Here is a 21,009-nt window from a genome sequence, read left to right as displayed (position 1 = left end):
GCCAGCGATGGCGAGGACGACCCCTCACCGGCAACTGGCGAGGTCGACCTTGCCCCACCCCTGGCGAGGGGTTGTCCTTGCCGTCGCTGGCGAGGCTCAACCTCGCTGCTTCTGGGCGAGGCTAACCTCGCCAATTGCCTGTGGGGTCGAGCCTCGCCATGCCAGCAATAGCGAGGACGACCCCTCGCCGGCAACTGGCGAGGTCGAACCTCGCCCGGGGTGGGGCAAGGCCGACCTCGTCGGCCCCCGCCTCTGGCCGATCGACGGACCGGCAACCAGCCAGAGGTTGAAAATAAAGTAGATGAAGAAAAAAAAAAGAAAAGGAAAGGAAAGAGAAAAGAAAGAAAAACAAAAAAAAATTAAAAAAATATTATTAAAATATTAGTTCGGGGTAAAATTATCACAGGTGTACCAGTTTGGGATTTTTTATGGCCAAAAAAATAGTTCGGGGTAAAATTGTCACAGATGTACCAGTTTGGAGTTTTTTGTGGTCAAAAAAATAATTTGGGTAAATCTATCACAAGTGTATTAGTTTAGGGTTTTTCGTGGTATTAACCCTTTTTAAAAAACGAGCGTCATTAGATTGCTTAATGGAACGAGGTTGAAAGGGGGGGGGGGTTAAAAAAAGGGCTAGAAAAATGGAGCAGAGACAAGACCGACACCCGATTAATTATTCCAGTTTTCATAACGCTGCATGCAATTGAGATTTCGGGGACTGAAGACTGAAGGGGTAAAGGGAAATTACAAACGTTTGGTCTCTGAATTTGCCCGATCTTTCTAATGTGTGGTTCTGGCAGGGTAATCCTAGCGGCGAATGGTAGTGCAGCGCCGGCGGCATTGGATTCAAGGGTCAATCCTCATGCGGGCCGTGAATCATGCTGTGAACATCCTTCTCTAATTGAATATGTTGCCGACTTAATAGTGAATATCCTTTTCTAGAAGGACGCTCTTGGTAGACCTTAAAAAGGATCAATTTCTCATTTTTCTCCCAAGCACTACGACATATTACTTTCTAAAATAAAATTTGAGGATCATTAGTGAGACAAATCAATATTTCCAAACATCAGTATCAATTTTGGGAAAATTATCTAGAAAGTCCTAAACATATTGCACTTTTGTCAATTCAATTTCTAAACATTTTAATCATGCCAATTGAATCATAAACCTTTTAATTGTGCCAATTCAATTCTCGATTTGGCAGGCGAGGGCATTGCGACCCTCTCCCAGGCCGTCGTGGCCCTCGCCAGGTCTGGGCAAGGGTGACGACTCGTGACGCCCTCATTGTGGTCGGCAACTCCAAAAAAAAAAAATAGAAAAAAATCAATGTATATTATTAAAAAATGTCCATGTCAACTTTGGCCGTCGTCGACCGTACCATGTAGGACAGCTCAACGTCCATGTCAGCAATTTCCGATCAAAATTGGCTGGATTGATTCAATTGACATATTGTCAAAATATTTAGAACTCAATTAGTAACAATTTAAAGGTTTAGGACTGAATTAGAATAGATTTAAAACTTTTTGGACAATGTTCTTTATTAATTTCGTAAGGGATAATGACATAAATGGTTCTTCAACCTTCATCCAATGTGCGATGTGATCCCTGAACTTTAACCTATTGTGTAATGTACTCCATGAGCTTTTAGTTTGTTTAATGTAGACCCTCAACTTTTGGTACATATTCAATTTAGTCCCTAAACTATATAAAATATTCAATTTTGTCATTCAATTAATTCAAGTTCAGCGACAACTTTGAACATTTTCAGTGACTAAATTGAATATGCAATAAATGTCAATGGATCACATTAAACAAATTAAAAATTCATGGATCATATTACACTTGAGTCAAAATTCATGAACCATTTGTGTTATTTTCTCGTTTTGGAAAATGAGTACATTCAAGCAGGAACACAAAAAATAGATATAACAGATCAAGGAGGTCATTTTCCCGCTTCCTACATTAAATCTACATTTTCATCTACTGCATGTGATTGACTTTTTCTCTTTTTTTTTTTTTGGTCGGTCATGTGATTGACTTTAAAGGAAAAAAATAGTTGGTGCCGATAGCAAACTTTATCGTGACAAGTATTTAATGCATTCTATTTATATGCAGACATCTATAAAATGCAAGTTCATTAATTGCTAGAGGTTGCTCATAGAGTCACAATGATTTTTCCTTGGCATGCTAATTGCCAGACATATCCATCGAAATACATTATAACATTGTCTCCTAAAAGTTTTTTGTCTCTAATTGCAAGAATGGTCTTCTCGACATTGCAAGAAAAGGTTTTGGTACTTTCTCCACGAAAATAGCCGCCACATAGATGCAACCCAGCAAAAAATTATGCATCTGAGGAAATATTTTCTGCCGCAAAAACCGGCATTTACCGGACTCATAAATTGGCTTTTTAAAATTTGTTCCGCCCCTTCATTCATTTCGCAATTAATTTCGTTACCTCCCTGCTTATATTACACTCGGGATAGTTATCGAAAAAGTCCTAAACCTATTATACGAATACCAATTTAGACATAAACTTTTCAATTTAGCTAATTTAGTACTAAGCATTTTGACGATGTAGTTCTTCTGACTAATTCTAGCTGGCAATTTCTGACAAGGATGCCGGCCTGCTATATAAATAAATATAAATGTACATACATATATGTGTGTCAGGAAATCTTGTTTGAGTCGGCATCAACAGTGTAATGAATCACAGCTGACCAATTCAATTTCCTGCTATCCATTTCAAGAGTAAATGCAGAGCGGCATCAACTTTGTCCTATATCTTTCTGTTTTTATTTTTTTTTTTTTTCATATTTTTGGTTTTTTGTGGATTAGAAGTGACTGATTCAGAAAATTATTCATTCAAAACCCACTAACACGTCGAGGACAAGGTCAAAGCACTCAGGTCCCTTCGGCCTTCGATTTGTACTGGTGAAAACTACAACGTAAGAGGAATGGTGAAGTGAGCAAAAAATATAAAATTTAAGGTGCGTTATTTCGCAAAAAATAAATAATTTAAAAATAATTACTTATATTGCTTACAAAAATTAATAAATGAAAAATATTTTCATCGTACATGAAAATATTTAAACATAAATTATTATCGACAATGAAAATATGTTCATTAATTAATTATTTCAAGCAATACAAACAAACATTTTTAAGAAAATATTTTTCAAATCATTCATTTTTTGTGAAACAAACCGAACATGACTTATCTTGTAAGCTAATTAACTACTTTCATCAATGGTCTTCTAATTACTTTGAACTTAGAGAATATCATTTATTTTTCGCGAAACAAACAAAACCTCTGTCTGAAATGATTTTATTTCAATTTTTGCCCAAAATCATTAAAGAGTGGGATTATTTTCACATTCTTTTTTTTATAAAAAATTATGCGAATTGGTTAAAATTGTTCAATCAACTTAAAATCGGCATGTTTTAGCCAAAACAATTTTGTGAAATGAGCCCCACCCAAGACAAGCGTTTTCTTGTAATTATGTAGATATCAATATAATTTAATTAGGTTTAACTTGATCGTAAAAATTGAGTTTCAAGTTTGAAAAATAATTTACCGATCAATAAATAGGAGCTGCTTTGGAGAGGATAAATAGCATTGTCATGGGTGCTCTCGATTGACATGGCTCCTCACATGCGTTTGTTTAGCTGAGTAAACCGATGGAGTTAAGCAAAATTGCTAGAGAATAGAACAACTATTAGCCAATTAAATTGATCTTGCCCTTCTTAATTTTACTTGTTTGCCTTCTAAAAACTTGTATACATATGGAAATTAAGCGTATTTAATCACATAAATGAGGTATCTTATACCCGAATTACGTATCCATGATAGAAAAATATTTAAACATCCCTTTTCATCGTTAATTATCATGAACAATTTGTCTCTAATAACGGCAATCTGGAATATAATTTACTTGCCACATTTATTTGTTTGTATGGTCAGCCCTAAAATTGCAGTCAAGAATAGTTGTTGTCGGGTCAATTTCGGATTACCTCATATAAATTGGCCTCATTTGCAATTATTTTACAATTATAGAAGTAGAACCAGTGATGACTCGAAGGAAAATTAGAAGAATCCAAAAGAATGGAGACAGGAGGTCACCGCTCGAGCACCGTACACGGGGGGCGACTTATTTTGGGGGACAAAAGAAAGGAAAAATCTCACATTGGACATGCAGACAAGCCAATGCATGCAAAGAAACCCTAATTTGTCATAATATCTCACGAATTTCTGCTTGAATTTCGCTTGATTGGAGCTAAAACTGTAATAAATAAATCAATGAATAAATAAACTGAAAGTTGAATTGTGCTTCTCTGCAATTTTGTTGTGAGATAAAAAAAGAATTGTTTTTTCCATTTCTATTTTCTTGGTCTCTGAGTCTGACCCACGCGCATTAGAAATCTAGCTTATACTTTTCTCCATTGACTTCATGCCAAGGAACTTCACAATCACGAATATGGAGATTTAAATGGCTTGCCAATTTCCACCTTATACTTAAAAAAAATTAATGACCCACAAACTTATTTTTGTGTTTTCACCTCATATGTTAAGAGAAGGATTAGGGTAGGGTACGATGAAATAGGATAAGAACTCTCCTTCTAGTTGCTTGTATTCTATATTGTTTTTAGGAAAATATTGGATATAACGAGGAGAGATATGGTCATATCCAATTCATTGAATGTTCGATGCACCTAGGTTATGAGTGAAAAAAAAAAATCAAATAAGTTACTGCAAAAAAATTATTTCTATAAATTGTAGCCACTGTCGCCACCTATTCCTATCATTGACGATAGCAAGCACCACCACTTTGGTCACGATCGTCGATGGTAGAGAGGGTGAGAGACAAGCGAGAAGTATTACTACTGTGGTGATGGTCACTCGAGGAGATCAAGACATCGTGATAATCACGCAACTATATACTACACTACGTAATGGTTGAATGAGAGCGGCAACCGCAACACTGGTGCCAACATCAATGTCGACGGTAGTGTCAATCCTAGACAAACAAGGATCTCTTGTATATTACTAGACTCTACATCCTTACACATGTATTTTAAGGATAAGATAGAAAAAAAAAAAAAGGAGAAAGTTCAAGAAAGTAGTACGATCTCTGTCCCATAGCAAATATAAATAAGTGATTAAATATATGCATAGAAATATATATATATATATATATATATATAAAAATCTCGTTTGAGTCGGCATCAACAGTGGAATGAATCACGGCTGACCAATTCAATTTCCTGAGATCTCCATGTCAAGAGTAATTGCAGAGCGGCATCCACTTTGGCCTATTTTCTTTCTTCTTCTTTTTTAGATTTTTTTTCCTTTTTTTAGGTTTTTTATGGATTAGAATTTACCGATTCAGAAAATTACTCATTTAGAACCCACAAACACGTCAAGAACAAAATCAAAGGACTCGAGGCTCTTTAGTCTTTTTGATCTCTACAGGTGAAAACTACAATACGAGAGGAATGGTGAAGAGAGGGCCAAAGAAATGAAGCTTAAGTCACCTTGTAAGCTAATTTAATTTCCTTTGATTCAGAGTGTGTTTATTCGGCAAAAAACTTATGAATAGAGGAAAATGATTTAGATTAACACTAGTCTCAGTTCTTATTGCTCGAAAAACACTTTCCTCTTTTTTAAGCATGCCAAATCATTTTCTGGCTTTTATACCAACAAGATTTCATCGATGGAAAATGCTTTCGTAATTACCATTCATTTTTCGTATTCCAAACACCAATAACCAATCAAATCAGTTCCCGAAAAAATACATTCGATGAACAAGCACACCCTTAGAAAAACCATTTTATTCGGCCGCTTTGATGACAGAGACTGAACTAAGTACAAAAAAAACTTACAACATATGTGGGAGATTGACCAAATTTGTTAAGCAAGAGATCATGCATGGTACATCTATGTCTTTTTCTATATAGTTTGATAAATATATTTAATTAATATTTGGTTAAACCTTGGAATTTGTCTTCCTTTCCATTGTCATTTCTAGCATAAAAAAAAAAAGAAAGAATAAAGCTCCGCGAGGAACACAACCATATCATGTGTCTTATTGTAATTATGCGGATCTCACTATAATTTCATCAGGTTTAACTTGATCCCGAAAATCAAGTTTCAAGTTTATGTAATAATTTCCCAACTATAAATGCAAGTTGCTTTGGAGAGGATAAATGGCATTTTCATGGGTGCTCTCAATTGACATGGCTCCTCACATGCGTTTGTTTAGCTGAGTAAACCTACGGAGTTAAGCAAAATTGCTAGAGAATAGAACAACAATTAGCCAAATGGATTGATCTTGCCCTTCTTAATATTATTTGTTTTCCTTCGTAAAACTTGTGTACAGATGGAAATTAAGCGTCTTTAATCACATAAGTGAGGTATCTAATACCCGAATTACGCATACGTGATAGAAAAATATTTAAACATCCCTTTTCGTTGTTAATTATCATGAACAATCTGTCTCTAATAACGGCAATCTTGAATATAATTTACTTGCCACATTTATTTGTTTGTATGGTCAGCCCTAAAATTGCAGTCAAGAATAGTTGTTGTCGGGTCAATTTCGGATTACCTCATATAAATTGGCCTCATTTGCAATTATTTTGCAATTATAGAAGTAGAACGAGCAATGACTCGAAGGAAAATCAGAAGAATCCAAAAGAATATAGACAGGAGGTCACCGCTCGAGCACCGTACACCGCGGGCGACTTATTTTGCGGGACAAAAGAAAGAAAAAATCTCACATTGGACATGCAGACAAGCCAATGCATGCAAAGAAACCCTAATTTGCAATAATATCTCACGTAATTTCTGCTTGAATTTCGCTTGATTGGAGCCGAAATTGTAATAAATAAATCATTGAATGAATAAATTGAGAGTAGAATTGTGCTTCTTCACCATTTTGTTGTAAAACAAAGCAATTTTCTTCTATTTTCTTGGTCTCAAAGTATGACACACGTGCATTAGAAATCTAGCTTATACTTTTCTCCATTGACTTCATACCAGGGAACTTCACCATCACGAAGATGGAGACTTGAGTGGCTTGCCAATTTCCACCTTATACTTAAAAAAAGTTAATGACCCACTAATTTATTTTTGGGTTTCCATCTCTTATGTTAAGAGAGGGGTTAGGGTAGGATTTGATGGAGGAGGATAAGAACTCCTCCTAATTGCTTATATTCTATCTTGTTTTCGAGAAAATACTGTATATAACGACAAGATGCGGTTATATCCAATCAATTAAATGTTCAATTACTTAGGTTAGGAGTGAAAGAAAAGAAAGAAAAAATTCAAATAAGTTACTGTAAAAGAAAAAAAAAGCCGTTTCTAAATATTGTAGCCACCGTCGTCACATATTGCTATCATTGACAACAATGACCACCACCGCCATGGTCATAATGGTTGATGGTAGAGAGGGCAAGAAACAAGCGAGAAGTGTTGCCACTGTGGTGGTGGTCACTTGAAGAGATTGAGACATTGCGATAATCACGCAATCAGTAGGTAGTGGTGGTACGAGAGTAGCGAACACAACACTTGTGCCACCATCAATGTCGATGGTGGTGTCGATGCTGGACAAACAAGAATTACTCTTGTATATTACGGTGTCTATGCTTGTAAATAACCATGGACATAATAAACAAATGAATTTTTCAAAAAATCATACATCACCCTACTTAAAGGTTTGATGCTCACCGGAGGTGCCAAATTACATGACTAATTCATGGTCCAATTAGAGATTTACCCCCCATCCTCATTTGCCAACATCTATTCCATGTCAATAAAAAAACACATAACTATGTACATTCTAGTTCGAGCCATCCTATCCATCCACATAATTTCATATTACTAACCTTCATAATATAAAGATTTTCGTGAAAATTAAATTCTCATCGGTTCTATTCATTTATTAGCGTAACATTATTCAATTCCGAGATCAACCTACATATGTTACTTCGCTCGGACAATTAAGGACGCAAAAGATAACCATTCTGTTCTCGGGAACAATCTCTTGCCAGAAATAGATTTTTCTATTTTCTATTTCCTAGATGAATTTCTAAGCAGAAAGTAGCGTTTGATAACGACACAAAATTTCTATTCTAAGAATAATTGTTATTTTTGTTTCTATTCCACAAAGAGAAAGGTATAAAATTTTTACCTCTCATTTTTGTTCCAAATTTATTACTGAGCTAAAAATTTGTCTCAGAAATAGAAAAATGAAATTACGTTGTCATACGGATTTCTGTTCTAAACCTGTACCCAGGAACAGAAAAATACAAAAACAGAATGGTTATCATTCACACTCTAAATTTTTCATCGAAGTTGCAAACCTAATAGGTGGTTGAGGTCAACCCTTTTGTCTACCGAAATGATACAAGCTCGTGATGGGTTTTACCCAACTTCCCTAGACAAAACGTTGCGTCATGAGCTGATATTCCTTGTACTATATAATAAAATAAGAATATGGCAACAACACTACTACAATAGGATAATATTCAAATGAACTTTGATGTGATGATTAAATCAATAAATATTCGAGGAACAAAGAAGAAAAGGGAGAAAGCAATTGATGGGATGGGCAGGTGGTTATCATAGTCCAATCACTGCAATTGATTTCACAAAGAAGTCCCACAGAGCTCCCCCACTAATCCCAGATTAGCGATGATCAAACAGTGACTGGCAAAATTACGAAAATAACCCTTGTGTTTTTTTTTATGGGATTGAACAGAAGTAATGTCTTACTTTTCATGCGGTCGTGGGTCAAGACATATTAGAAAGAGATAGGAATAAATTAGATAGTCCAATACTGCCTCGCATTATCTCCTGATTTAAAAAAAAAATTTATTAATCTAAATTCACGAAATTGGGTTCTCTCGAATGCTTCGAGTGCCCATTGATGTGTTCATTTCAAATTAAATAACCTTGAGTTGAATTGCCCATCATTTTTAATTTGACCAGTCAGACCTAACTTGATTGACAGTTGCTTGAAGACATAGTCGAAAGACTCTTCTTGGTTAGTGAAATGTAGGTTAGACCAGCTATTTTACTCACTAATATATGTTGGAGGAGTTTTGAGCAGTAAAATTACAATTAAGGATGCTCGATAACCCGAGTCAAGTCCTAGAGCCTATTTGGTATAATTTTATAACGGAACCGTGAAAAACGAGCATTCTGGCTTTCTATAAAGGTATTTAGTAGACACCTTACATCCGCAATATCTCCACCATTGCAATAGTCGATAGTAGATTTCTAGGAAGCTGTCTCGCCTGGTTTCGAGGTGTTGCAACTTTCGAATATGTGAAGGGTCTATGCAAACTGCTTAATATGCTGAAATGACAACTCAATGGTGTAAAATCGAAGGAACAGGAATTGCTCCGAAGGTAAAACGAGGCAAAAAGGAAAACAAGAGTGAGTAAAAGCAGAAAATTGGAGTAAAATCTACCTTTGAGAATGATAAAAATTCACTCGTTTCGATGCGAACAAAAAAGCTCTTTTAATTTGGCTAAATAGAGCATCGGAGCTTACTACACCAGGCATTAACTCGGGGTTATACTCGCACCCTTAATTGATATGAATGATGGCTCCAATCAACACGAGGTGCAACGGTAGCTCGCGAAAGAGAGTTCAATTCAATCTTAAATCGATATCTCGAAAACCTTAAATTGATTACTTTTCACTTCTTGTCTTTTCAAACTTAAACATGACATATGCCTCTAGTTAGAGAGGTTTGGTTTTTACCATATTTTCCCCTACTATTTAATTGTTCACCTGATTAATTTCTTTCTCAAAAACTCCCTTTGGCCGACGACTTGAAGGGCTCAGCAATCCACACGTCTATAAAAGGGATAATGACACAAATGGTTCTTGAACTTTGGCCAAATGTATAATGTAGTCTTTAAATTTTTTATTTGTTCAACATGGTCCTTGAACTTTAGCTTAATATTCAATGTGGTCCATGAACTTGTAATTTATTCAATGTACTCCCCGAACTATATGAAAAAGTTTAATATAGTCCTTCTATTCATTCAAGATCAGGGACAATATTGAATATTTTCATTTAGTCCAAGAAATAAATTGAATATGTAATAAAAATTCATGGATCACATTATACATTGAATTAAAATTCATGGATCACCGTGATCTCCGTATAGGAACTAGAAGGGTGTAAATTGAGATGAAAAGCAATCTTCAGGGAGGGTAAAAGCGAAGCAAAGGACAACTAGGAGTGGCAAAATTGGGAATTCACCGCAGTTGAACCGGAGCTTTAGGGTCTGCATAGCAACGTTTCTGTTCCCAGAAACAATTTTTGATCAGAAATAGTTTTTTCTATTTCTATTTCTTGGAACAGTTTCTGAGCAAAAAATAGCGTTTAGTAATTGCATAAAATTTCTATTCCTGGAATAGAAAAAGAATAGAAACGCGTTTAGAGCGCGAATGATCCATTTATATTCCATGAACGAGTTTCTCCCTTCTGGGCTACCGGCGGAGGACGGCGGGTGGCGGTGGGGGGCGGAGGACGGTGGTCGGCGGTAGCAGAGGATGGCGGCTGGCGGTGGGAGGCAGTGGAGCACGGCGTTCAGCGGCGGAGCACGGTGGTGTCGGGCGGCGGTGACGGCAGCGAGGGGCGACGGCGGGAGGTGGCTGGTGGCGGAGGGTGGCCATCGTCGGTCGATGAAGCACGGCGGTCGGTGGTGAAGGATGGCGGCCGATGGTGGGTGACCGCCGGCCTCGGGTGGCCAGAGGCGGGAGGTGGCTAGCGGCCGAGGGCAGCCAGCGCCGGGTGGTGGCCGGCGTCGGGCGATGGAGCACAATAGCCGGCGGCGGAGGATGGCGTCCGGTGGTGGGTGGCCGGCGGTGGTGGAGGACGGCGACCGGTGGTGGGTGATCGCCGGCGTCGGGTGGTTGGCGGGAGGCGCCGGCCCGCAGTGTGGCGGCGGTGTCGGGCGATGGAGCACGGCGGCACGGTGGAGGACGCGGCCGTGGCGGGTGGCGACAAGCGTCGAGCGCGGAGAATAGTGGTCGACGACAAGAGGCGGCCAATGGCAAGCGGGAGGCGGCCGCGGCAGCTGCCGTGTAGCCCGGGCGGCGGAAGGCGGGCGGTAGGTGGCGGCGAAGGACGGCGAGAGGTAGCGGTGGGCGGGTTGCGGCCGATGGATTGTTTCTTATTTTTTGAGAATTCTAGAAAAAAAATCGTTTCTTTTTTCTTGTTCCAGAAACAAGAAGCATATTTTTTGCTTTTCGTTGCTCCAAATCTATTTCAAAACACTTTTTGTTTTAAACAAAAAAATAGATTTTTTTACTAAACGGATTTATTCTTTTTCTGTTCCGAGGAACAAAAAAACGAAAAACAAAGAAACAGAAACGTTACTAAACATACCCTTATTCACTCTTTTTTCGCTCTTTTCTACATCACAAATTAATATGAAAAGAAGGAAGACGGAGAAAGTGGAATCTGCTGCAGTTTTGACGTTTGACTTCGTCTCTTTTTTCCACTTTTGTTTTTCGAGTTTCCTCCACTTCCTTCCCCCCCTCAAACACAACCAAAGCTAATCTTGCCATCCACACCTGCGATCTGCTCCTCATCATTTGTCCAATGAACCACCAACCCAAGTGTCCCTTCCCTTTCTCCTTCCCTCTTTCTCTCTCTCTCTTTCTATCTCTGTGTGTAGTGGTTTAGGTTTGCTCCCCTCGTCTCTTTTTTCCTCCGTTTTCTTGAAAAGAAATTTGCCCTCTTCTGCTTGGTAGGTTGTGCCGTTTGAGGGGGGATGTGTGTGATGGGCCCTCAACTCCACTAGAGAGGGGATTTTAATGGTGAAAGGGGTCTCTTTCCCTCACTTTCTCTGCTTTTCTCTTTGCACCCCCCCATTTTCTTGCTGTCTCCCAATTCCGGTTTCTGGGTTTTCTTTCTTTCTCCTCTTTTCCCTTCTCTTGTGAAGATAAGATTTGTGGGTTTCGTCGGTTTGGTGGTTTCCGCTTGAACCATTGTGGAGCATTTCCTTCTGGGCTCGCGGTCTTGGAGGTGGGTTTAGTCGCTGTCTCTTTACTCGGCTTTTGGTGACCGGCGGTTGGCGTGTTCCGCGTCTGCAGGGAGCGTGGATTCCGTGAGAGCTTTTGGTTGGTTTCTTGGTCTTCATGTTTACAGGGTTGGTGTTGGAAAAATTAGGAGCCTTTTTGGTGGTCTAGAAGGTCAACGACGTCGATCTCAAAGGTCTTGATCTTCTTTTATTTTACTTGGAGACAAATGTGGAATTGGGGGAATGGTGGAAGGTCAGTTTCTTGGTTACCTGATTTCAACGCAATTGCCCTTGTGCTCTCTGTTTGAATATAGACTGTGAAGAAGGAGTTTGAGATTGGAGGAAGATTGTGAGAGTTTCTGGTGTAGGGGGTTTTAAATCATGAGAAGAGATATGGATAGGGTGATCCAACCTCCTTTGGTAAGTCTTTTGTTCTTATTTTCATTGTTCTCTCTGCTATATTTTGGTCACGCTTTAAGCATAATCGTTTCTTTGTTAATTGTATCAACACAAATTCATGCATACTTCAAACAGTTTGATGCATTTTGGGGCTGTTTTGCAAGATGTAGCAACTCCCCTTTCTCATTTTTGTGGGAGCTTCATTGCAAGCTCTCTGTCTCTTGTTGCTTCAGCAGTTCAACGAGTGAAGCTACTTGAGCCCTTGGAGTTGTTCAAGATGTTGGATTGTGAATTTCAATGCAATTATTGTAATGTGATTCTCATGTGTAGAGGGTGCAGTCTGCTGCTGTTGACTGGAATGTCCTTGGAAAACTAAATCGAAATTGTTGACTTGGTGAAGGGCTTCTATGTTGTCCAACTTGTCTTGGAGATTATGCTGTTTTCTTGCCTAGTTTGGTTGTTGATGGAAACTTATGTCGAAATGGAAGTTCATTAATTTTCATGTAAATCTAGCAACTTCAAGTTGTCTTGGAGATAGTTCCTAAATCTGATCCTGATATTCTTCGTCACCACAATTTAGAAAGGAGTCACATTTTTGCGGGGCTCTGGCATCATCTTTTAGGAGCTCTAGTCTTTCTTCTCTTTGAAAGATGCCCAATTTTCTCCCTTCAGAGGGTGACTATTACTATGCTACTGCTTCCTGATAAATGTTGGTGACAGAATAAAGTTAGGTTACATGGTAATATATTGCATATGTTGGACGGTCATTTAACAGTTTTACAAGAATTTGGAAAGGGTTATTCCAGAAGAGTTGCTTCTGGTTCTTCTCTCGAGAAACTGTGGGAATGTCATGTCTATCATCTTTTCCAATAACTCGATCTTAATTTGATATAGTAGATTATGCATATTGGTTTTGGGTGTTGTGTACATTTAATAATGCATATAGACAAATGATCTAGAACTTCTGTCCTATAACTTAAGAGTGGCTGAAAAATGTTAATGACTATTCACCTGCATGTCTTCAGGTTGATTCGACAGCGTGTCTATGTAGAGTTGATACGAGCCTCAAAACTGTTGCTGGGGCCAAAAAGTACGTACCTGGAACAAAGCTCTGTCTCCAGCCCGACATCAAACCATCCATTCATCCAACAAGGAACAAGCCCGCACGAGGAGATAGAAGCCGGAATCAATCCCCTCTACTTCCAGGCCTACCCGATGACCTTGCCATCGCGTGTCTCATTAGGGTGCCACGAGTGGAACACTGTAAGCTCCGCCTAGTCTGCAAAAAATGGTACAAGCTTCTTTCGGGTAACTTCTTTTACTCCTTGCGTAAGAGCCTCGGAATCGCAGAAGAATGGGTATACGTAATCAAGAGAGACCGAGATGGGAAGATCTCTTGGCATGCTTTTGATCCCATATATCAGCTCTGGCAGCCTCTCCCTCCAGTGCCGAAGGAATACTCGGAAGCCCTAGGTTTCGGATGTGCCGTCCTAAGTGGGTGCCACCTTTACTTATTCGGTGGCAAAGACCCACTGAAAGGCTCAATGAGACGAGTGGTTTTTTATAGTGCGAGGACAAATAAATGGCACCGTGCCCCCGACATGCTTCGGAGACGGCATTTCTTTGGTTCATGTGTCATAAACAACTGCTTGTACGTAGCTGGTGGTGAGAACGAGGGTGTTCACCGTACAATGAGGTCTGCAGAGGTATATGATCCCAACAGAAACCGTTGGTCCTTCATTTCAGAGATGAGCACGGCCATGGTGCCCTTCATTGGCGTCGTTTACGAGGGAAAGTGGTATCTGAAGGGGCTCGGGTCACACCGGCAGGTTCTTAGCGAGGTCTACCAACCAGATACGGATAGCTGGTTCCCAGTGTACGATGGAATGGTCGCCGGCTGGAGAAACCCCAGTGTCTCCTTTAATGGGCACCTCTATGCTTTGGATTGCAAGGACGGATGCAAATTGAGGGTTTACGATGAAGTGACAGATTCTTGGAGTAAGCACATTGACAGTAAGATGCATTTGGGAAATTCCCAGGCTCTAGAGGCGGCTGCACTCGTTCCTCTCAATGGGAAACTGTGCGTCATCAGAAACAACATGAGCATTTCTGTCGTTGATGTTTCAAAATCTGACGGTGGCAGGGGTGCAACTGCTGAACATTTGTGGGAAACTATAGCAGGAAAAAGCCAATTAAGGACCATGGTCACGAATCTCTGGTCTAACCTCGCGGGGAGGAACCGCCTGAAGAGTCACATTGTTCACTGCCAGGTTCTTCAAGCCTAGAAACTGTACGCTAAACTCAGTTCCATGGTTATGTATTTTCGGAAATTTCTTGCCTTGGCTATATGGAACTGCGTCCAGATGAGGCCAAAAGCTTGTCAAAATCGGATTTGACGATGTTAAATGGATGTGCACTCCAAATTGAAGCTCAAATGTCCCACTTTAGAGTCGCTATATATATACGTGGATGTTTTACCTTTCGGGGCTTGGAAAAGAAATTTTGGAAGATACATGGCTGGCTTTGGGTAGAGGACGGGGATCAAGTGATGAAAAGCTCATCTGTAGTTAGCTTGTTTGACTTTCGGGTTTTGCTTTTGTAGACCTTGTTTATGTTCCCTATTCAACACTGGTTATATTAAATATGCTGTGAACTGGTTTGACCTGATCGTCAAAAGTAAGTCCGATATGGTTCATGAAGGGCATTCTGGAGACGTCTACCCTCTCTCTTATCCGTTGAATAAGCAAACAGAGCCTTAAAAAGTCTAGGAACAGAATTTGCACCTGCTTGCTCTCTTGGCCTCCGTGGCTTGTGGACTGCCTTGTCCTCGTCGTCTTCCTGCATTTGTGATATACAGGAAACCCAGGTGTCAGGTTACCTGAGTAAAAATAGCCAGTAACCGATTCGTCGAATCAAGTGACTTTTGATCTTTGCCAATACTTCTAGGTGATTATCGCGATGTCCCGAGAGATCCTGTCTCGGCTGTTCAATCTTTTGGAGTGCCTTCCATGTTTATTTGTTTTTCGATTGGCAATACAAGACTTTTAATCCGGCATGGTTCCCCAGATCCGTACTTCGTGATACATTTGAGAAGATTGTTTCTGCTTGATGCTGCTTGATGTATTTATTCCGTAGTTCCCGAAGCGAGGTTTGCTGGTTCTAAGTTTAATGCAGTAACACTCCTCCACAAACTGCTTTTGCCGGGGTTTTATCATGTTCTTTTAAATTCATCAGAAGTCCATAGCAAAACGTTTTCAATTGCAGCTTGCAGAAACATTTAACGACGAGGCAATTCAAAAGAAAGGGGAACAAAAGAGAGTAAATCGCTATTTATGCTTCAAGGTGTTGAGTTTGAACATCTGACATCTTTATAAGCGAAAAAAGAATAGGGAACGAATAAGGCACAACAACAAGGCTACAACTATGCACGACACCGCGTCCCAAGATTTCTAGCAATTTCTTCCAGAGTGTGTATCTCTAGTTTTCCAGCATTACGGTACGAGTCCTAAATGTGGAAAAATCTATCCAAAAGCTTCTACAGACGGCTAGGTGTGGGTGTACAAACAAACACCCCCACGGCTCAAGATCCCATAAGGTAGCTTCTGGCCAATGAGATGGAACTCTGCTTCTGCCTCTTGAATTCGTTATACCGCAGAAAGTAATATTCCATGTAATCAAAATCGATGGGCGACGTCTTTGCCTGTAGGATCATCAGCTCTTATGTGAGCATACTTGAGAGGCGATGCACAACGTCGATGATGATTTCAGTACATGAGAATAGTCGGTAGTACCTGGATTAATCCCCATAATGCCCAAAATAGGTGTGCTGCCAACATGTATGTGTTGGTCTCGATGTACAGAGCTTCGAGATCTTTATCAGACACCTATCAAGAAAGAAGCGCAGTATTTCAACTTTGAGATTGTGATAGTGGAATGAGGATCTGACAGGTAAAGTAAACAGCCGATTTCAAATTCTATAGCAGCGGCATTAGACTACGGAACAATCGAGCAGGAACAGTGAATAAATGAAAACCTACTATGACGCTATGACAAATTGAGTATTTGAATAAGTAAGCAATAAAATGCCGTATGCTATAGGCTCCATCTCATGAAAATACATATGTACCCAGAAGAATCTGCGTCAATAACAGGAGACAGACGCTGCACCATAGAGAAACAGTATGGCAATAAAGGGTAACATAGATCATCAAATTGAGAGTTGACTTAAAGCACATTAGAGAGTAATTGGATATGAAGCATCGGCAACATGACATGTATACAACACCATCAGCCAGATGACCGAGTACACAAGCTCCCCCCGGCATTTCATTTATTTTATTTTTCTGGTTCTAACATGGGATTACGCCCACAACTGGAAAGTAGTTACTTCCAAATGAAGATAATCAACATAATTCGAGATTGTCACACCAGTCCCTCTACAAATCATAAGCATGATTGTGGTTACTGGAAATGGTAAAAAATGAAATGCATGAGTTCATCCTGAGATACCTCCTGCGGTTTGTCTGGCATCAGATAGTGCCCAAAGAAATGATACTGTTCATCTTTACTTGGGTACCTGCAAAATGTCAAAGTTTGATTACCAAGAACATAAGTCACATAACATCAACTCATACAATTGTTATGACATGGAAAGGCATAAGTTGAGGAACATACAAACTGTAGTTGCATTCATAGCCTGCATATTCATTGAAGTGATTTCCTATGTCATACCCTCTGTAATTATATGACCCATACTCAAAATCAATGAAGTGGAGTTTCCCTGAAAAGTGAGCAGAAATAACCAGAAAAGTTAATACAATGTATGAAAAGAAAGAAAAATTAAGTGTAAGAAAGTAAAAGCCACCAGCGAGAATGTCATGCGCGTGTCTCAATGTGACCAGTCTACTTGGGCATGCTCATTGCTCATGGAGTCCGAGTTAGATCAAGAGAACATGACGCAAACAAAAGATATATTGGAATAGGAGGAGGAAAAACTAAATGTTTCTGACAACAACTGTTCGGTTCATGCCAGTCAAGAACAGAGATGAAAGAATGAAAAATAGAATTTATCACCCCAAGCAACAATGTGTACCTTCCTCATCATTGAGCATTAAATTGCCACAGAGCAAGTCATTGTGAGCAAATACCACAGGAGCATTAAGAAGGCCGGTTAATTCCTGTTTCCACCATCAAGCAGCAGATTTCATCACATAAGAGCACAAGAGTCTGTTTTATATATATATATAATGTACTGATCATTGAGGATAAAATTGATTTAACACTTATGAACACCAGGGAATACTAATTTTTGCTCTTAAAGGCAACCTTCCCTAAAAGCATAAAAAAGACAAGAAATTGTTAGTAACTCAGGAGACGATTCTGGAGCATTAGAGTACCTCACATCCTAGCACAAACTGCATGATATTATGTGAAAGCCAGTGAGAAACTCATGACATGACATGCTAAGACCTCTCAGCAAGTCGTACATCATATACTCATTGCAGTATTAAGCAGTTAATAATTTCAGGCATACTTTTTGGCGTACCAAATGGACAATTTGAAAAGAGCTTGAATGAAAATATATGTTTCAGACGTTATTGATGTAGTAGTTATCCCACAGCATATATCATGTAAGAGTTGGGATATTTAGAAAAACTCCTTAAGAGAGGAATTTACCTTTAGCTCAAGAAGTTCATCATGAATTTCCTTAAAAGATATTGTTTCGTACTTCCTTTGCTTTTCATTATCATCAAACTTGAGATCACATGCTACATCAGAAAAGGTGGCACAAACATGACTCAAAAGAAACAATAAGTTAAAAGCATCTTGTTAAAAAGAAACATTTGACGGAGTGCAACAGTGAAATAACTTTTCCATGAAGTGATGAAGAAAAGAGAAAGTGATCTGCTAAAGAGGAATAACCTTTCTCGAAAAACTTGAATATATCATTCCACAGTTGAGGTTCTTTACAACCTGGAATTTCCACTTGATGGAATTTGTGCAGCTGCTTAGCAATTTCAGCTGCCAGCTTTGGTTTTCTCATATCTGTTGCATGAGGTGGAAAATAAACAATTGAACATGATGTCGAGCAACAAGTCATAAGTCATGGGAACTCATTATTAATATGTTATCAGACTTCATGGGAGCTCATATATTATTGCCAGGATATACAGGTTTTGAAAAGTCTATTTTAAGAAAACGATCCTATAACTACAAGTTCAAAAGAATCGGCACAAAAACTCACATAAAGTTGTGATATCCAAAGTCAAACAGATTTAACAATTGAATTAGTTTTCATAGTGGCTACAACAAAGACCCCAACTCAGGAAAAGAAGAAAATTAGGCGAACAAACAAATTTGAAAGACTGGACCAGAAAACAACAAACTTTCTCATGTTAGTCTGAAGAGCTGACACTGACAGGTATATATCCAAGATCACTATCCCCTTCCAAAGGCCTTATTTCGAAAGATGGTCAGTGGGATTTTGAAACCACTTTAGACCTGTGGAACTGTGACCATTTCATATGGACCGTTACTTTCTAGAGCAACTCTCTGAAATCCACAACATCATCTGGAATTCTCTAGTATGCTGAATGATAAATTCATACCTTCTGGAGTGAGTGTACGAGCATTTATAAATGACTGAACCATGCCATTCCCAAAAACTGCAAGCAACTTCGCACCAAATCCTGCAGCCGAAAGGTACTTGATAGCCTAAAACAAATCCGTTAAGCAATTATTAAGCAGAGTACAGCATTGAAGGCCGTCATTACACACAGAAGTAACTGAGCACCATAAGTATTAGAAGCATTTTACTTTTTCCAAGTCTGTTGAAGAAACTGGGGCGTTCGTCATAGCAGTCCTACAGACAAAATGGTAACGAATGTGCCAAATCACTGTGGAAGGAGTTCTGAGTTTGTCTAGCAATAATTACGTGTGTGAGTAATTCAAGGAATTGTATGTGATCCATTCATCTACATTGCTCTCACAGGTTAGCATCATAATCATCACATTTCTTAGACTAGTTATTGTAACCACAATAGAAATAACGAAATGGATCCCTCAAACCATATAAGTCCTTTTGACACTATCCCGACTAGTTTCGGCTCTAGATTCTATCGGCTTGCATTTGCACGATTACAATGTGTCTGGATTCGGGAGAGGTGCATCCAACTGTCTCCCTTGGAAAACTTTAAAGATGTATTGCTGTAACAGATGCCAACTTCAACATTTTCCATTTATGTCAGCTAAGAACCTTATGAATCCCAAAGAGATCAAGAAGGAAAAAACTTAACTAAAGGAAAGATTACAGAATTCTCTATTAAAGCACTCAGGGAAACAAGTCCAGTCGACTAGAACGCAAGGAAGAAGGAAATGATCGACCCACAAATTGTTAACATACTACATAGTTATTCGGAATAAAGACTCACGTGGAGTTCTCTTGCGCGATCAATGACATCCTCGGTGTTAGGCCCGTATAATCTGACAGTAACAGATTCCACATTTCCGCTTTCCTCTTTCACCGACACCTTCAACACTGCACCAAATCCTCAATAAGGACCCCGACTAGGATAAACTCAAAAACCAGTCACGGCTAATCATCCATCCCTACCAGCAAACCTCGCCGATGATCGCAACATACACACTAACAGGGAATCATCGATGCACACGACTCATTACCACACCACAGCTGATGTTTAGAAACTCACATAGATTCGTGATGCCGCCGGACACGGTCTCCACGGCGAAACGAGAATCGTCGAGCTTCGACCACTCCGCGAACAAATCCTTGCACAGCTCCCTGCTCAAAAAGCAAATCAACGCAACCTCAAGCTCGCGAAAAAAAGAAAAACAGAGAAACAAACGAGCAGAAACGCGCGTCCAAGTCCCGAGAGAACCGAATCTCGCGCGACAAAGACATCAGCTCGGCCGAAACGGCGAAGAAGCAAAACCGCACGCAATCGGAGTCGGAGGATCGGAAGGGAGAAAGCCTCCGATTCCTCCGAGACCAGACCCCAAGAGGCTAACGAAATCGCGACGAGCGACGGAAATGCGAGGAAGCCGAGCGGAGGACGCACACGACGCGAGGGGACATCTCGGGGAGGGAGAGGGAGGTGTCGACGGCGAGCGGCGAGGAGGGAATAGCGCCGCCGCCGCCGCCACCGCCGGCTTCCCCGGCGACCTCCGTGGCGTTCCAGATGTGGGCGGCTCCCATCGGCGATCGCTGCTGCTGCTGCTTGCTCGTGCTCTGGAGATCCTTCGAGCTCGTGGCTTCGATGTTCGGCTTTGGGATTTCCGAGGGGGGGATTTTGAAAGGTCAAAATGGTTGAAAAAATGGGGGAAAGGGAAGACGACAGGCAGGCAGGCAGGCAGGCGCGTGGTTCGTACGTTCGCTGCAGCGAAATGATTGAGTACGGGGACTGATTCCGGGGACCCAACGGGCGATTCCCGATTTCATGAAACGGGGATCACGGATGTGTTCCTCGTTTTAACGTGTCGATACCCGGCACGTCCGGCACTTCCAATTCCCTCTTATCTTTGTCTTCCACAAGCGGTGGGAATACT

At 40.0% G+C, this 21,009-nt stretch overlaps 2 protein-coding genes and 1 long non-coding RNA gene across 4 annotated transcripts; 1 reads left to right on the top strand and 2 right to left on the bottom strand.

Annotated features, from left to right (window-relative positions):
• Window positions 1-10,255: 10,255 nt before the first annotated feature.
• On the bottom strand, window positions 10,256-11,550 carry LOC130136058 (uncharacterized). The gene is made up of 2 exons (XR_008815127.1): window positions 11,409-11,550; window positions 10,256-10,293 (listed from the first exon to the last, which is right to left on the bottom strand). It is a non-coding gene; the product is annotated as an uncharacterized LOC130136058 (long non-coding RNA).
• Window positions 11,551-11,680: 130 nt separating this feature from the next.
• On the top strand, window positions 11,681-15,148 carry LOC115663824 (F-box/kelch-repeat protein At1g55270-like). 2 transcript variants are annotated; one of them, XM_056306069.1, is made up of 3 exons: window positions 11,681-12,239; window positions 12,360-12,465; window positions 13,470-15,148. In XM_056306069.1, exons 2-3 carry the CDS (start codon window positions 12,427-12,429, stop codon window positions 14,727-14,729), a joined length of 1,299 nt encoding a protein of 432 aa, XP_056162044.1. In that variant the 5' UTR covers window positions 11,681-12,239; window positions 12,360-12,426; the 3' UTR covers window positions 14,730-15,148. The 2 variants fall into 2 exon arrangements, 1 of the variants encoding a protein (XP_056162044.1); XR_008815126.1 differs by lacking the exon at window positions 13,470-15,148 and adding an exon at window positions 12,609-13,013 and having other exon boundaries at window positions 12,018-12,465.
• Window positions 15,149-15,749: 601 nt separating this feature from the next.
• LOC115663825 (probable ethanolamine kinase) lies at window positions 15,750-20,772 on the bottom strand. Its single transcript, XM_030585794.2, has 11 exons — window positions 20,523-20,772; window positions 20,154-20,245; window positions 19,875-19,981; window positions 19,053-19,158; window positions 18,367-18,489; window positions 18,121-18,212; window positions 17,537-17,621; window positions 17,119-17,224; window positions 16,954-17,020; window positions 16,236-16,328; window positions 15,750-16,144 (listed from the first exon to the last, which is right to left on the bottom strand). Exons 1-11 carry the CDS (start codon window positions 20,657-20,659, stop codon window positions 16,025-16,027), a joined length of 1,128 nt encoding a protein of 375 aa, XP_030441654.2. The 5' UTR covers window positions 20,660-20,772; the 3' UTR covers window positions 15,750-16,024.
• Window positions 20,773-21,009: the final 237 nt, after the last annotated feature.

The sequence above is a fragment of the Syzygium oleosum genome, unplaced genomic scaffold (assembly GCF_021117445.2).
Source record: "Syzygium oleosum isolate NSW1041296 unplaced genomic scaffold, Sole_v2.1 Sole_v2.41, whole genome shotgun sequence".
NCBI classification, from domain to species: Eukaryota; Viridiplantae; Streptophyta; class Magnoliopsida; order Myrtales; family Myrtaceae; genus Syzygium; species Syzygium oleosum.
Note: the sequence above shows the minus strand (reverse complement) of the source record. Positions and strands in the feature narration are given on the sequence as shown.